At 33.2% G+C, this 18,662-nt stretch overlaps 2 protein-coding genes and 1 pseudogene across 2 annotated transcripts; 2 read left to right on the plus strand and 1 right to left on the minus strand.

Annotated features, from left to right (window-relative positions):
- The first annotated feature begins 1,017 nt into the window (after window positions 1-1,017).
- On the plus strand, window positions 1,018-6,533 carry IKKepsilon (I-kappaB kinase epsilon). Its single transcript, XM_066389635.1, has 4 exons — window positions 1,018-1,314; window positions 1,371-1,606; window positions 2,222-3,452; window positions 5,986-6,533. The coding sequence occupies exons 1-4, from the start codon at window positions 1,124-1,126 to the stop codon at window positions 6,509-6,511; spliced, it is 2,184 nt and encodes a 727-aa protein (XP_066245732.1). The 5' UTR covers window positions 1,018-1,123; the 3' UTR covers window positions 6,512-6,533.
- On the plus strand, window positions 4,122-4,641 carry LOC136408699 (tigger transposable element-derived protein 4-like; annotated as a pseudogene).
- Window positions 6,534-7,000: 467 nt separating the features above from the next.
- On the minus strand, window positions 7,001-15,068 carry LOC136408595 (NPC intracellular cholesterol transporter 2-like). The gene is made up of 4 exons (XM_066389671.1): window positions 14,813-15,068; window positions 8,717-8,824; window positions 8,456-8,655; window positions 7,001-7,206 (listed from the first exon to the last, which is right to left on the minus strand). Exons 1-4 carry the CDS (start codon window positions 14,892-14,894, stop codon window positions 7,117-7,119), a joined length of 480 nt encoding a protein of 159 aa, XP_066245768.1. The 5' UTR covers window positions 14,895-15,068; the 3' UTR covers window positions 7,001-7,116.
- Window positions 15,069-18,662: the final 3,594 nt, after the last annotated feature.

The raw sequence follows: 18,662 nt of genomic DNA on the forward strand, positions 1-18,662 counted from the left end.
AAAAAAATGTAGTAAATATTGTTGAATTTATCAATGTGGAAATATGTTAGTAAATTAATTTTGGGAATAAACGTCAAAGAGTATGATCGAATGCTGGATCTGATGATGGAAAACGGCTATATGTACCGATTGATATCTAAAGACATTTTAGTTTAATCATGTAAAAAAGTGTTCCTCCTATTGTGAAAGGTACAAAAGCTTTTGGCAATACAACATACGTTCCACGTGCGTAATTATTCTCAATTTAACTCCAAATCGATCTCCTTTATTCCATAAATTGCCGAAAATTGCTTTTAATTAGTACTTTTTTCGGAAACTGCTGCTTTTGAAATAGTTAGATGGGTCGACGGTAGAGAAGACGGAAATGTCAACTGTCGGTGAAGTGCAAGACTACTCAATACTCACACTTTCACCATCCGACAAAATATTAATTTTAATATTTCGTATTTAAACAAATTTCATACCTAGTTTTAATGCTACTCTGCTGCTATAATTAATCTAACTGTCTTAAAGAATATTTAAAATAACTTCAGTATTCAGTGAAAAATGTAATTTTGGTTTTATTGCACATTCTACATATGTATTGTTTATCTTTTCATTATAATTAATTATTAGGCTTGAGATTTAGTCATTGACTAAGATGGCGGCCATACTTATTTTTTATTTGAATTTAAAGATGGCTTACTATCATTTTCTTTTTTCATCTATGTAAAAAACAAAGATAACTCTATATGTCCGCTTTAATGACAAAATACAAGAAGTGAAAAGTTAGGTTATAGATGTGTATATGTATGTTTGAATTTGTGTTATTTTTTACTTTCATTTCTTGTCCAGGTAGACAAATTTTTTTGTAGTAAAGTGATTTGTGTTCGTCTTTTCTTAGCAACATTCATTCATAATAATTGAGAAATACTGCCATTTTTTTGCTATCTTGCTTTTGTCCTGTTTGACTTCTAATGTCTGTCAATTCATTCTAAAAGATTCGGAGATTCTGTCATACCTGGATGCTACATTACAGAAAAAAATGGGATGTAAAAGTAGTAGGTCCTAGAGTAGAATTATTTTCTGTCATCTAAACCGTGAGAATTTCTTCATTTCTTACATTCCATTAGCCATAGTAACAATGTCCTCATATTTGCGGGGCTCTGCCAATTATGTCTGGTCGACCACCAGTATTTTGGGTAAAGGAGCAACAGCCACTGTACATCAGGGCGTAAATAAAGTGAATGGAGAACCTGTGGCAGTGAAAACTTTTAATCATATTTCAACATTACGTCCTCAAGAAGTTCAAATTAGAGAATTTGAGGTTTTACGGTGAGTTAGCTATTCTGTTACACTTCTTAGACATACGTTAAATGCTATCTTTATAGCAAAGTTAACCATGAGAATATTGTAAAACTGCTGGCAATTGAGGAAGAACAAGAAAATAAGGGCAAAGTCATTGTCATGGAGCTCTGCACTGGTGGCAGTTTATTCAATATCTTGGATGATCCAGAAAATACCTATGGCCTGGAGGAGTCTGAATTTTTGCTGGTGTTGGCCCACTTGTATGCGGGTATGAAGCATCTTCGTGACAACAATTTAGTGCACCGAGATCTAAAACCTGGTAAGTTATTATTTAAGTCTAGTTTATATATTTATGTAATATATACATAAATCATTGAGAAGTTTAGTTACATTAAGTTTTCATGTTTGATTTAGATAGATAATTAATGGGGTTAGAAATAAAACCTCTTAAGTGCAATTTTTTTACAAAACTGACCTAGGTGTTAATTTGTGTTTTCCATATTCGTTTCTATTTAGTAGTAAAATCGCCCCAACATAAAATCATAGGCTAACTCCATTTTTTGGTGAACAGAAAAACCAATATAAATAAATTTTGTCATATATATGGAGCTAAAAACAAATTAACACTTATGTCAGTTTTGCAAAAAATTGCACTTAAGCAGTTTTGCTTCTAACCCTTTCAATTGTATGTCGTCTTCACTCTCTAGTTGTAAAGTTAGAAAAAGAGCATTTAGCAGAGGTTACATTTTTTAGAACCATGCCACTTTTCCCTGTCCAACAATTATTGTGACGCACTATTGATTGGTCCTTACTAAAAATATGAATTCCTTTGCTTCTGCACCTCTGCACTTTGCATTTGAATGTGTTAAACTTTTCATTGACATGTTAATGACTGTTTGTAAGCATTGGGATCAATAATGTGATTTGGTTTCAGGCAACATAATGAAATTTATTAAAGATGATGGTACAACTGTATACAAATTAACAGATTTTGGGGCTGCTCGAGAACTCACTGATAGTCAACACTTTATGTCTCTATATGGAACTGAAGAGTATTTGCATCCTGATATGTATGAGCGAGCTGTTTTGCGCAAAAACGCCAACAAAACATTTGGAGCTACTATTGATTTATGGTCAATTGGGGTTACCATGTACCATGTAGCCACTGGCAATTTACCATTTCGCCCATATGGTGGCCGGAGAAATAAGGAAACTATGCATCACATTACAACAAAAAAAGAAAGTGGAGTAATTTCAGGAATCCAGACAAAAGAAAGTGGACCAATTGAGTACAAAAGGGAATTGCCTGTGAATTGTCAACTGAGTGTAGGCTTGAAGAAGGTTATTACGCCTCTTTTGGCTGGATTGCTGGAGGCAGACCCTAAAAAAATTTGGAGTTTTGATCAATTTTTCAAAGAGGTTGAAGCAGTACTTTGTAGGAAGGCAGTGAATATTTTCCATGTGAACAAATCAGGGCTAATTAAAGTGTATATAAATCCGAACGAGTCTTACCAGCAACTCCAGGATTACATTAATGAACAAACAGATATCGTTCCAGATAACCAGATACTGCTGTACAAAACCTCTTTATTGCAGAGTCTGGTGGAGGACTATGTTAAAGCGAGCGGTTTTCCACAAACTGCTGAAACTGATCCTCTATTTCTGTTCTGCAAAGAGAACAACAACGTCAACATTCCCCCCTTCCAGGAACTGCCCAAATTTAATGACTTCTCCACGGTCATTTCCGTGGAAAGCGATGCGAGTCAGGCCAAATTTGCATGTAGCATCGGCCATCAGGCGAAACGCCAAATCGAGCGATATTCCTCGCACAGCAATCTGATCTGCGATACCGTGGAAAATTTTACCAAATACATAAACAACAACTTGAAGGAAGTGAACTCGGAGGCGCAACATTTGCTTGACAAAACCGAAATATTTAAGAAAACCGCCCAAATATTCGAATCTTCCCAGAAAATCAGCAACTATAATTTGAAAACTAACAGTGTGAGCGATTTGGAAGGGATCAGTAGGGACTTCAGTACGGGTGTCGTAGTGGGGATACATGGGTTACATAAGCAACACACAGTTGAAGATAATCTCAGATTGCAATGGGATTCCATGAGCAGAGAGTTGAAGTGCCCTTTTAAGACTTTGGCACCTGCTAGGTGAGTTTGTGACATTTTTTTACACGCTAGTTATGCTTATCGACTCTGAATGAGTCGCCCTTTTCATACTTTTATGTATAGAGGAAGATCGACTGACACACCCTTAGTTCTAGTCCATATGTCTTTAAATTTTTGAAAAATTCCACATTCATAGAATTCATATAAATATTCATGAAAAAACGTATAATGTCAAAATTGCTTTAGTTTTTCTAAGGATTGAGTTCAACCCCCCAGTTCAACAACCCTACTTACCAATATAATATGAACGATACTACATTATATACAATGAAACCTCTCCTTGCAAACACCTCTAATAAGTGGACATGTCTTAACCAGATATTTTCACTGGAACCGATTTCGATCATACAGTTTGTAATATAAGTCTCTTTCCTATATACGGACAATCTAATAACCGGACGTGGACACTATTGTTTCTCTATTCGTGTCTACTTAATCTCTCATAAACAGATGCGAAGCTCTATTTACCGAACGAAGAAGATTCTAAGTTGATGAAAAAGCAACATTGCAGAACCAATTTTAACCAGGGGAATCCCAATTTACATTACGTGTGAAAACCTATTTCTACTATAATCTTGTTCGTGTTATTGTTTTTGTGTTTATAAGAGGCATCATGGCTAGTAAGAAAAGAATTTTATCGCTTAAAGAAAAATGGAAATAATCAACGTGTTGGATAAAGAAAAGTTTTCAACTCGATCTATAGCAACAAGATTCAACATTAGGAAAACGCAGGCCGCTAACATTTTTGGAAATAAAGAAGAAATACAAATTAGGTGCCAATCTAGTGTCAGCGTTGAACAAAAGAGAAGTTTTTTAAAGACAGAAAGTTATAACATAGAAAAAATATGCTGTAAATGGTTTGCAAAAAGCGCGATATAAAAACATTCCAATTTCTGGTCCATTAATAAAGGCAAAGGCCAAAGAATTTGCGGAAAAACTGGGATATCGAAATTTTAATGCTTTCGACGAATGGTTACAAAAGTGGAGAAAGCGACGCAATATCAGTTTCAAAAGAATATCGGGCGAATCTGCAGATGTAGATCAAGAAGATGTTGAAAAATTTATAGAAAAAGTCCCTTTTATGTTGATTGGTTACAGACCAGAGGATATTTTTAACGCAGTTGAAAATGGACTTTTCTTCCGCACTTTACCAAATAAAATTAACTTTTAAATCAGAAAAATGTTCGGGCGGAAAGTTTTCGAAAGATAGACTAACAATTTTATTCTGCACTAGTATGACCGGAATCAAAGAAGATTTGTTAGTTATCAGGAAAGCAGCACGCTCTCGTGCTTTAAAAAACATCGCTATCAAGGATTTACCAGCAGTTTGGAAATCAAACAAAAAGACGTGGATGACCAAAGAAATTGTGTGAATGATTAATGCAATTTGACAGAAAAATTAAAAGGCAAAATAGAAACGTTCTTTTATTTCTTGATAATGCTGTATCACGCCTACGTGAGTTAAAACTTGATAATGTAAAAATTGTGTCTTTACCACCTAACACAACTTCCGTATATCAGCCTTTGGATCAAAGCATTATAAAAAAATTAAAATTTTATTATCGAGACCTTATATTAAAACATGTTTTGACTAAAAGGAATGATGCTGCATCTGTTTCTGAACTATTAAAATCTATCACCTTATTAGAAGCGTTGTACTTCATAAAAACGACATGGAATAAATTAAGCACTACAACCATTACAAATTGTTTTATTAAAGTTGGGTTCAAAAAAGGAGAAAGGAATTTAAGTGATTTTAACTCGGAGAATGAACTGCCTTTATCAAGTCTAGCTAAATTATGGAGGCATGCAAGAAATCTGGGAGCAAGTTCGCCCCAAGACGTAGAAAATTATATTAGCATGGATCAGATAGTGCTGACAGAAGACGAAATGATTGATGATCCGATTTTTTTTATAAATGTCGAGGAGTCCGAGCTTAATGGGAAGGAATCAGAAGACGAATCATTGGAAACTGAATCTTCAGCGTAGTCTGAATTGGTCAAGTTATACAATGAAGCCTTCGTGTAATTTCCAGCTTAAAAATGTTTTGTGTCAATGACTTTGTCGTATTTCAACGTATAAAAAACCGAGAAATAAAATTTGAAAATTATGTGATTCAACAAAAGATACAAAATACTCGTCAAACCACCATGTTAGAGATTTTCAGCAAATAAATTATGTTTTTTTTGTGTAAATTAAGTTTTGATCGGTTTGTTGTTTTACATTTTGCTTTTTAAACGCAATTTTTTAATTATATAGATTTTAAAATAATGAGAACTTGTTTTTTCTATTAACCAGACAGCTCCCATAAACGAATAATTTCTTTGGGACCGTGAGTGTCTGTGTATCAGAGCTTTTACTGTACATACAGATTCCTCACATGACAGATAAATAGTCTGTTTTCAATTTAAATGCTTAATGAGCATTAAAATGCCCAACTTTTCGTATTTTAACCTACTTTGTTGTTGTACCTCTCTATTATTGACGTTCTTGAAGTAATTAATTTTTTTTCTAGAGCTAAAACCCTAGTGGAACACCTTCGCGACTCCTGGCAGCATTTACAGAGAGACCGAGCGTCTCGCACCCTCTCCTATAACGATGAGCAGTTTCACATTCTGGAACGCATCAAAATCACTCAAATGATTGCTCGATTGAAAAATCTCCTTGAGACCGAAGTCTTCACGCAGTACGAGGCTCTATCCGAGAACTTCGGCGATTGGTACAAAATGGCACAAAACGTACATCTTAAAAGCGAAATTTTGGCCGCCGATGTTGACAAATACCAGAGAAAACTAAAAGACTTCGAAGAAAAACTCACGGTGGACAATATGGACTATACGGATTATTTAAAAACGAACTATCAGTCATCGAAAGTGAACTGTCAGGTGAAGGGGGCGAGGAATCTGCAGAGCCAGAAGCTGAAGAAACAACTGCAAATGTATCAGAAAGAAAGCAGCGATATTAAGGAAATTATCGTGCAGAATTCAAAATTGATGAATGACTTAATGGCGTGTACGGTAGAGTGGTTGGTGGAGGAATAATGTTTGTTTTTTTTATTTGGAACCGTTGAGAATTTCGTTTGTACAGTATTTGTAGGCAAAAGATTATAAGATAAGTTATTATTTATGTAATAGAAATAATTTTAAACTAAACTTGACGATTCAATTAACAAATTGATTTAATTCTTACATTATTAATAAAATAGTACGCTGTTTCTTTTGATAAGCAAATGGAACCACATAGACAACAAATCCGTTTTATTATTCTGAAACTGTCTTGTTTCCTCATTATAAGTATCTTGCTGAGTTTGGTATTACTGGGACGTGTCTGTTCTTCCGTTCAACATTCTTTTGCGTAAGTCAGACCGGTCATTAGTATTCACTTGCATGCGTATCGTCAAGATTTGCGGTTTCGGTAACGTCAGTTGTTTATAAAAAAATTCGTATTATTTCTCGTTCTTGATTATTTAAAGTTAATGTTATTATTTAAGATGCGAAAACTTAAAACTTAGTTAAAAATTCTTATTGTGACGTTATGTATAAGCTTATTGTTTTGTAAAGAAATTTATATCTACATTTGGCAAACTTAGTATTTACTTATATGTATATAAAATAAAATTATAATATTATGTTAAAAAAAACATTTTCTAATTTGTAATTCTGGCAGGAAGCTCGAAGCATACAGCGTGCCTTCCGGTTTGAGGATCAGTCAGAGACCAGTGGACTACCAATTTCACCTGCAAATGTATTCAAATATTAGTTTAAAGCTAATTTTTCATATACATACAAGGTGATTCTAAAAAAAAGTGTCATACGTTTGATTACTATAAATTGACCTTAGAAGTAAGTAACGTTGCCTACGCAAGACAAAATCTGGAAGATTCAAACATATGTACAATAATTGTTTTTTTTATGTAAAACTTTATCGCAAAGGTACGGTAAAACTGTCTCAACTAAGTGAACAAAGAAAATCTTGAACATCTCTTTGTTAAATCCATTCCGCCTAGATTAATGATTTGAGAATATTATCTATTTCGCAGTTTTAAAGAATTAACATAAAAGTGATAATCGTTATTCATAGCTGGGATGAAGATGAGGTAATAAAGTTAAATCGGAAAAATGTCGACGAGTGCTGGAATAATAATAATGCACTAAATGATTTGTTTTAGGTCGAAAGAAATAATGTTTCTTGAGAATATGGCGAATACAAGTTACTGTATTTGTTTCCTTTGGTATAGTTAAACACAAATCGTATCTCTGCGCTACATCCATCCCTTCTAGATTAATGACTTGGAAATACACTTTACTGCAAAATTAACGCATAGTAATAAAAATGGCACAAATCCATTACAAATGTGATGTACTATATTTTTAAAAACAAGCAATAAAAAAATTACATAATATGAAAATAAATTAAAATTTGTTCTTAGAAATAAGTTATTATTTTAAGGAATATTTACATATACAGGTATCGGTCAAAAAATATTTTAGGTTTGAAATATTTCTCTTTTAAAATTTAGGCGTTAATTTTGCGGCGAAGTGTATTACCTATTTTACAATTTTAAGGAAAGTAAATGAATGTGAACGTCGTTTAAACAATGATTAGGTACACATCAAGTGACTTTAAAAAAGGCAAGTCAGGGCTGAGGTTCATGGACGTCCACGGTAATTAAAATCCTATTAAGCAATCCAAGTTCTAACTATCGAGCAATATACTTAATTAGCTCCTTAGAGTGATTTAATGTTTATGTTCCCTGTCTATTTTATTTAGATACCAATACCGAGAACAATTTCTATGAAATGGATTTTTTTCTCTGGTATACTTCTCAATAATACATCAGCCCTTAGGGTGAAATCTTTACTTTTCTGGTAAAATATGTGGGTAGTTTATATATAGTTAAAATGTAGAAGATATAAGTATAGCACTACTCATTTTGTTGTTCACGCTAACGCTTCCGGGTGTGGAGAAAAATAACAAAAACTTACCGAGGGATAAATCTGCAGCACGTTGATGCTATCCTTAAAAACGTAGGTTTTTCCCTTACGAAAATGGCAATTATTCTTAGTCTTTTCGTCCTCTTCGTAGATCTTGTCACAAGCATCGGCACCATCTACTCCAACAAAGGGCAAAGAAACCCCCGCAATCTTGGCATTTACTACTTGGATAAGCTGAGTGAATGGATATTCTATACGAAGAATAGTTGTCAACGAGATATTGCATAATTTTTTTTCAATAAAAAAGCTCACCTGGTTGAAATTTGAACAACATATTCATTTTAGTGTTTTTTTTCAGTCTGCATGGAGGTTTGCTGCAGTTCTCCACCGTGATTTCTTGTTCAAGGTTCGTGGTGTTAACTTAAAAAAAAAACAGGTAGTGACCTTTGATGGTATACGATGATCGTTATTAATTTTGCTTACATTTGGTATGCTTATAGATGTTGTTTTGCCAGGAAGAATGTTTTGACAAATAAAAAAGCAACAAAAATAATGTATAGCAAACGAAAAATGAAACATATATAAGTGTAATTATTATGTCATCAAGAAATTAATTTTAATAACATTATTGCCGACAGGTCAAGGTTACATGTGGTGCATGGTAAGAATGCATGGTACGAAGTAAGATCGCCTGATTAGTGGTTGTATAATATAATAATAAAAATATTCTATAATCATTGTTTCACGCAAAATTTAAAACGAATGGAACCGGGTCATAAATGTTACGTTTTTTATTGTTTTTCCTCTCTGATAAGTGGAGTATAACGCTTTGAAAATGGTATAAACAGCATGTCCGTGTTTGGAACTTGACCATTATGATCTCTGTGACCGTCAAAGATATAAGGTTCGTTAAATTGGGGTCAAGATGCGTAATTTGAGGTTCAAGAATATGTCGTTTTAAAGTTTTAGAAATTTCGACGACTTTCGGAGGTATTTGGAAAAATTATAATAGAACTTTGGAAAAACATTTTTATTTTTTCTTCAGTGTTTGGAGAAGTAGTTCAGAATTATTGACATGCCAACATTGTAACTTTCCTCTCCTACTACGTAGTGATGTCATATTTTAAATCCGACGTTTCAATTTTCGACAACCATCATCAACTTTGTTTTTCTCACGGGCTCCATCCTGAATGTTCACATTTTTTTTAACGCAGCTATTTTTTTATCGTGATGATCTACCCCATGTTAAAGTTCAATCTTGCAATTTGGCAAAAGTATCAAAAATTCTTTTTTTACAAAAAATGCCTTAGAAATAATATTCATATTTTCGTTTCATTTTTTTACATGTCATATGATATTTTTGATAGTTCAACTGGATTTCCATTAGATTCAAGATAATACTTCTACTTCCACAAGGATTATAGCAGAATTAATTGATCCCTTCTAACCTGACCTAACCTTTGGTTCTGGTAACATGGTGTTTCGGTACGTAACGCTTGGTCGCTTAGTTGTCTCGAATATTTCCCGGTAGTCATCAAATCATTGAATTATACACACATTCAAATCATTGAAATATAGTTGGCCAGCATGTTCTCCTGATTTTTTCCCCCTAGATTATTATATTAGGTGTGCAAACATGACTCCACGTTTTCTTTACGGTAAGAAAATTCTATGAACTGGAAAAATTTATACTTAACATTTATTAAAAATAATTTCCATTATTAAATATGACAATATCCTATAGATTGGGTAGTTTATCCATTCCTTCTTTAAAAAAATTTATTGGTTTTGAGGCCTTATTCTTCAAACCATTTTTGAAGTTCTTCGCAATTCTCGAAACGCTAGTCGGTCAGATCATGTGCCATTGACCGGAAGAGATGTCTAAAGAGTACCACAGGTGGGGTAAGACTTCTCATTTAAAACCTTTCAGTGTGTCTTTTACCGATTGTGCGACGTGCGGCCTTGCATTGTCATGAAGTAGTATCAATTCGTCATTCACCCATTCTGGTCGTTTCACTGGGGTTTCTTGGCGTAACTGCGTTAATTGTTGTTGATAGCGATCGGCAGTGACTGTTTCAATTAGTTACAGAAGTTCGTAGTACAATATGCCGTTCTGATCCCACCAGATGCACAGAACTTTTTCATTGTAGATATTGGGATTGGCGGTAGAAGTTAGCGGGTGTTTTGGGCTTTCCCATGATTTCCTACGCTTCGGATTGCCAAAATACACCCATTTTTCATCGCCAGCCACGCCACACGCTAAAGAAAAGATTTTCTTTGACACCTCTCCAGCAGGATTTCAGATTTCATTCTTCGATTTTCCTTGTTTCTTTCGGTCAATTCGTGAGTCGCCCATTTTTCTTCTTTCTGGATCTTCTCGATAGCACGTAAACGAAGTAAAAGAGCCTGTCCAGTGATGTTAAGAGAAGCCGCTAAATGTTCTTGCGTTCTAGCATCGTCATCATCCAATAATGCTTGCAGTTCCTCATTCTCAAACTTTTTGGTAGCTTTCCGTGTTCCTTCTCGTTAACACTAAAATCTCCAGATTTGAATCGTTTAAACCAGCCTTGACAGGTTCTTAATAAAGGAGTGTTATTGTCACATAAATTGACGAGCATTTGATAAACCTCGGTTGTGTTATTCTTGAGGTGGAAGATAAAAAGCAAAGCTTTCCACAAATGCGTTTTTTCGGGCACAAAAGTACACATTTTCAAAGCTTACATGAAAAAATAAAAAAAGGTCATATGTAAAATATCACATATGAATAGCTAGCATTTAATATACAGAACACGATGAAAAATAATGCAATATGTAAAAGTTAATTTATTCAAATAAAAAAATGAATAAAAAAAACAAAAATGCGAAGTCATATTTATCCATCTAAAATATAGAGAACTATGAAAGATCTCATTTATAAATCTATACCCACTGATATTAAGGAGCTGCGAAATAAGATCATCACAACTTGAAGGACCAGAATAAGAAAAGGAACTTTTTAATGTCAGTGCAAAATTTAAAAGACTCATAACGTTGCGCTCGGAAATGGAGGGTAAACACTTCAAATGCCTCTTATAAATTTCTTTATTTACTTATTTTTTATTATGTTACTTCCGAGGCTATTTTAGCGAAAACGGGATTTTTTATATTTCCACTAAGCTACAAGACTGAACTTTAACATCTGATACATCATCATAATCGCAAAGTTGATGGTTGCTGAAAATCGAAACGCCAGATTTCAAATATGTATATCACAACCTCGTTGAATAAAAGGAAAACTTGCAATGAAGAAGTATCAATTATTTTAAATTACCTCCCCAAATAAGCTAAAAAAAGCGTTTTTCTAAAACTTCAGTTTTGTCGAATATCTTCGAAAGTTATCAGAACTTTTCGCATATTCTTAAATTCCAGATTGTGCAACTTTGTTCTATTTTAACCGACCTCGTATTTTTTTGTCGTTAGATCCTCATATTTGAACTCCAAAAAAGAACACCTTGTACATATACAGGGTGGCGCACTTCACCTCCCGTCTCCTATAGCTCGGTTATCATTGACAGTAGGATTTCGATATTTTGTATACTTTACCTGTGTTTTAGGACGTACTCCAGGAAAATATTTCTAATTATACAGGGTGTCCCAAAAAAGTGTGACGATACCGAACTTTCTTTTTTTTAATGGAACACCCTATTTTTTTTCACAATTTAAATGATTTCTATGATTGTCTACATATTCCTAAAATTTTGTTGAGATCGGTTAAATAATACTGGCGAAAAAAATAAAAAACTGAAAAAAATTACATTTGCGCCTCTAGCTTGAAAAAATAATAAAAAATAGAGATAATGTCTATGTAAAGAAACTACTCAAGATGCTTATTAAGCATGGTTTAATAGTTTTATTAAAAAAGTTTCGATGATCGATATTGTACAGGGTCTCCAAAATTTAGCGTCACGTTTTTCAAACTTCAAAGTGTTTTATTTTTCTTATTTTAAATTGGGACCCCCGTATATTTTAATTTAGTTCGATGCAGAATTAAAAAACAAACATTTTTCGAATTACATGTCTGTCGCAATTCTTAACACTTCGAGAGTTGTTCGCGGAAAACCATTCCAATAGTAATTAAATTGATTAAAAAACTACGGTTGCTATGACAAACGAATTATTTATAGGACTTATTTTATAATTACAATTATCTTACAACCATTACACATCTAAAGTATGTGTTCGAAATTTTTTTTCGAATTTGTTCAAAGCCACCCTCGATTTTTTTATGAATTGCAGAAGGTTACAAGACCTTCCATAGTTGTCTTAATTTGTGTCTTCAACAGAACGGAGGACATTTCGAACACATACTTTAGATGTGTAATGGTTGTAAGATAATTGTAATTATAAAATAAGTCCTATAAATAATTCGTTTGTCATAGCAACCGTAGTTTTTTAATCAATTTAATTACTATTGGAATGGTTTTCCGCGAACAACTCTCGAAGTGTTAAGAATTGCGACAGACATGTAATTCGAAAAATGTTTGTTTTTTAATTCTGCATCGAACTAAATTAAAATATACGGGGGTCCCAATTTAAAATAAGAAAAATAAAACACTTTGAAGTTTGAAAAACGTGACGCTAAATTTTGGAGACCCTGTACAATATCGATCATCGAAACTTTTTTAATAAAACTATTAAACCATGCTTAATAAGCATCTTGAGTAGTTTCTTTACATAGACATTATCTCTATTTTTTATTATTTTTTCAAGCTAGAGGCGCAAATGTAATTTTTTTCAGTTTTTTATTTTTTTCGCCAGTATTATTTAACCGATCTCAACAAAATTTTAGGAATATGTAGACAATCATAGAAAGCATTTAAATTGTGAAAAAAAAATAGGGTGTTCCATTAAAAAAAAAAAAAGTTCGGTATCGTCACATTTTTTTGGGACACCCTGTATAATTAGAAATATTTTCCTGCAGTACGTCCTAAGACACAGGTAAAGTATACAAAATATCGAAATCCTACTGTCAATGATAACCGAGCTATAGGAGACGGGAGGTGAAGTGCGCCACCCTGTATACAGGGTGTTCTAAAACATGTGTCGAAAAATAAAGGATATGATTCTTTGACTCATTTTAAGAAAAAAGTTTCTATTAGCGTAGGTCCGCAAACGCACCGTTTTTGAGATACAGGGTGTCAAAAAACAGTTTTTTAAAAGTTTTTTTACGATATCTCAGGAATCGTTTGAGATACAGAAGTCACATTTTGTACACCTATTATCATTAATATTAGTTACGTTTTGAGCGCTACCATAATTTTTCCCCATATGACAGAGATGAAGATTTTAGGGTTGCCTGAGATTTTCATGTTATTTTCATATTTATTCATGTTGCAAATTTTTCACATGTTTTTCACCACAAAATGTAATTTTTCTCGACAATGGTTCGCATTAGAGCTTTTGACCATGAGTACCTTTTTTGTATAAAACACATTAACGGTGTAAAACGTGCCTCTAAAATGCTAATTTTCCCAGTGGCGTAAAACTTATGAGCAAAAAAATTTTCATACTTTCCTAAAATCTCCGCCTCTGGCATATGGGGAAAAGTTGTGGTAGCGCTCAAAACGTAACTACTATTAATGATAATAGGTGTATAAAATGTGACTTCTGTATCTCAAATGATTCCTGAGATATCGTTAAAAAACTGAAAAAAAACTGTTTTTTGACACCTTGTATCTCGAAAACGGTGCGTTTGCGGACCCATGTTAATGGAAACTTTTTTCTTAAAACGAGTCAAAAAATTACATCCTTTATTTTTCCGATACATGTTTTGAAACATCCTGTATACTGATATTTAAAAATCACGGAAGATAAAAAGTAGTATATATTTCTTTTAACTTTTAAGGAAACACATTGGTAACGAAATAAAATGTTGTTGAGCTGTTGGAAAGGAGAATAAATTTATTTAGGTTCGTCCTTTTAAACTCTATTAAAATCATCAATATTTGTTCAATTATGTGTTAAATTAACTGCGAGTTCCGAAGGTTAGCCATTAGCATTTTATCAACATTCAAACAACATTAACAATCTCTTTCGTCGCAAAAACCCTCTTAACAAGTGAGTCCGCCAATTTGTCAGCGACGAACTTTTAACTTTGCTTTTATTTCATTGTATGGTACTATTAACAAATATCTCAACGTCTCCCTATATAGCGTTAGATAAGTTAAGTAAATAAATAATAAAATTAAATTAATTCGTAAAAATAAAAAAAAATTAATTATTAAGCGATAATTCAATTGGTAATTTAGACTGGTAAATTTCGGACCCTCCATTAAAGACACGTTTCGACTATATTGACGCACGTAATAATTATTTCTTAAACACTTACATGAATAACTTTCTCTGCAACGTATAACGTATAACACTTACCTCCTGAACATTGATTGACTTGAGTGGCATAGGTACAGGCAACCAACCCACAACTAACCAAGAATAAGGAACTAAACTGCATTTTTCAGGTATAACTGGACCGAAATCAACAACTAATTACAGTACCAACAACTAAAGTACTTTCTCGCCTTCTGACCGATCGACGCCAACTATTTCTTAGTTTTTCTTTCAGCCCACCGGTGTGCATGCACGGAGGTGAATGGTACCACGGTGCTCTTCACCAGCTCAGTTTTTCTGCTGACAATACCACCGCTTTTATAGGATTATTGTGAAGTACATACTGTATTATATATTGTGAACGTGCATGCATAATTTCCCCTTTTTTTGTCACGATTATGATACGGTACCATGATGTTAACAACAATGAAATAACGTTAATGAATGTTACATTTTTGTTTATCGGAAGCGTCACTTCTTGTTAAAAGACAAGTATATAATTTATAAAAATAAATGTTCATGTTTTATTTGTGCTTTGTGCAGATTGGTTCTGCTGGAGTGAGTTTCATGCATGTGTTAAAAATCATTGTTGAGAATCGTACATATGTGGATTTATTAGAATTGCATTCGCATTTTGTGTACTACGTGTAATTAAAAAAAGAGAATAATAAAGAAAAACAAATATAAAGAATAATTAAGGAAAACGAGAGATGGTTGTTATATGTAGATTTATCCAATATTGATCTGATTCAAACATATGGCAGTGCCCAAGAGTAGTTGATTTTTTAAAAATTTTACACCACTTATTTAGGACATTTTAAGAAAGTCATATCTTACTGCTGTCCTTTTTTAATCCTTAAATTTCTAACAGCCATAAAGAAGTTGAAAATCTCGTTCTTTGGGTCATGTGTGGTAGACGAGGCAATCGGTGTTCTTCGGCGCTACTTTTCTTGCAACACACATTTAATTTTACTCATTTTTCGTTTGTTTATTATCAATATCTTGTTTATTTGTTACCAATTTTGTGTTTGTTTATTACTGTTTGTTTTAGTTCTATAAAGTGATGATTGATAAAACAAATTATTTCCAAAATATTGTGTGTTGATGCTTCGATATCCACAAAAGATACGTGAGCCGTGAATTCCTCACAATGTATTCGAGTATTGAAATAAATTGCACCCTAAAGTATAAAGAAACTTATTGAAAATTTATACTGTGAATATTCTATATATTCACAGTATATATTATTACTATATATTATTATATATAGTAATAATATAATCTAGTAAAAAATATATTATATATATTATATATATTACTATATATTACTATATATTATATAATAACTCTAATTAGTCTGATACATTATTCTACAATATATGTATATTTTCCGAAAATAAGTCAGAATTCACCAATTTTCTTGGGGAATTCCAAATTTAGTTAATAATCATGTACAGAGTTCTTAAATATCTCAAGGGTTAGTGCAGGTTAGTTAGATACGTAGCACAAAAATATCTAAAATGCCTTATAAATTTCCAAATGCGTACCTACGCTATCAAAAATAGTTTGAAAATCTTTCATTCTCTTGGGGAGTTTTAAAAAAAAACTAAGTTCTTCGAACTTGTTTTACAGGGTGTCTCATTAACAATTTACTCTCCATCTAGTTTATCTATTTTTGACATTAGAAAAAAGGTTTAAACGAGGACCCCTTTCATTTTAGGGGTAGAACTTAAAAATTACCTTGTTGCCCTTCTTTGCATGATTCGTCCCCGCAGAACATGACATAAACTTCCTTATTCTAAAAGAACCCCCATTTCCTTTGTATTTTCGAATTTCTCGTTAAATTTTAAGGTCAGTTTATGTAAGGTGTTTTATCTTTAAAATTTACCGTTTCCGAGTTGTTTGATCCAAAACTAAGAATCAAAAGTGGTTAGAAGTCTTTGATTGATCCGGCTTGTTGGATCGATGGGTAGATTCAAAATTATCGTAGATTAGATACTCACATTCAGACCACCCTAAAGTCGCCGTCTCAGGGACACTGTTTTCTGGCCAAAATTAATCAATAACCCGTTTAACGATAACAAAGGTTTATTGATTACACTACTAGGGTGTTAGTGAAATAACTTTCGTAAATTTAACCAGTGATTAAGAACATCATTTCGAACAAAAAAGTTCTTTACAACAAGGGTCGTAAACCCAATAGTTTTTTTTTTTTAATGTCAAAGTTGGAAACTGAAAAGCTATGATAAGGTTTAAAATTTGAATAAAATATGGACAAATGTACTTGACACATGTTGGTTGTTTGACATGTAACAAAAAAAAATTAAAATTATTCAACAATAACATTACTAAAAGCAATTGAAAACTTAATTAAAAAACTTAAACGATAAAAAAACGTAAACGGCAACGCCGCATTGAACGTGACCGAGGAAGAAAAGTTTGTTTTTTATGGCAAAAAATGGGCAAAGACGCCTGGCGCCATGGACGTATGGATCCCATTAGGGACCATCGAGAAGGGACAAGACAAAAACCACCCTTTTTTTTCAAATTTGTCATGGACTGTATGTCCGTCCATACTTTTAATATTTTAGTGTGATTTCGGTCGCGCTGAATGCATTTTCTGTCGGTACATGCAACAGATTATCTGCAAAGTTAATTTGGGCGAGCTTTAAGTGATTTTATTCCGACTTATTAACAGTACCTAAGTGACAATGTATTCTGTAGGCGAGTATCATGACATGCTTTTGATCTATGTAGAGGCGTTACAAAATCCTGAAGAAGCTAGGCGCATTTACGGTAATCGTTATCCAGAAAGAAAACTTCCAGCTCGACAAGCATTTATGTTAATTTCCCAAAGACTTCTGGATACAGGTAGCGTTATTCCTACGTATAAAGGACGAGGTCGACAACGAGAAGTTGGTTCTGAAGTCGAAGAACAAATTTTAAACCTTGTTCAAAAGAGTTCAACAAGGAGTAACCGGAGTAGAGCATGCATGGACTCAAATGGTGAACATATCGAACATTTAATATAGCAAAAACAATAACAAATTTTTGTTTTTGAATGTGATGTGAGTGGTGTAAAATATGTAACGTAACATGTTATGCTAATTAAAGATAATAATTTCAAGGTAAATGGCTTTTCAAAATAATAAAATAAGAATCACATCATTTTTAAATTCCATGAATTTAGTGCATTTTGTTAATTATGTACTGTAAAACCTACCAGACCCAAAAAAAAACGTGTAAAGAAGCAAACCCACTTCATGCGGCTACTTAGGTAGGTGTTAAAATGAAATAAATACAACGCGACGTTGCCAATTCTCACAAAATGTTTTTTTTTATTTTTCGGGGAAGTGGTTGTATCTACGACCCCTCTTTTAAGGAACCTTTTTGCTCAAAATGATGTTCTTAATCACTGGTTAAATTTACGAAAGTTATTTCACTAACACCCTGTATACGAGTACAATTAAGAAAAAGTTGGCATCAAGCCACTACACTATTAGTAATTCAACTAAGTCCCCATGAGAAAATTGGGAAATGCGACAACTAGAGTGCAATCGATCTACGAGTAATGAGAAAAAGACTCCCTGGCCGCTTCACTCAGTTCATAAGTACCGAACACTGAGAGCCTCAGGCATAAGCGTACTCCTACTCGGACCCGTTGTCAGCTATCTTGCTACTTATCGCTTTAAAGTGTAACATTTAGGTCAACTGCTAGATTGACCCTTTAATACTTGATTGCAATGACACCGACTTTACGAAACGTGCTTACACCCAAATTGCAAGTTTCGCAAAAAAAAAGTGGCGGAAATTTCAGTGCCCAAGAACCCCATTATTGGAGCATAATGGTATTGCAATCTAGTCATGCCGGAAATATTACTAAAACAGATGG

Source organism: Euwallacea similis, chromosome 4, assembly GCF_039881205.1.
Source record: "Euwallacea similis isolate ESF13 chromosome 4, ESF131.1, whole genome shotgun sequence".
Taxonomy (NCBI): Eukaryota; Metazoa; Arthropoda; class Insecta; order Coleoptera; family Curculionidae; genus Euwallacea; species Euwallacea similis.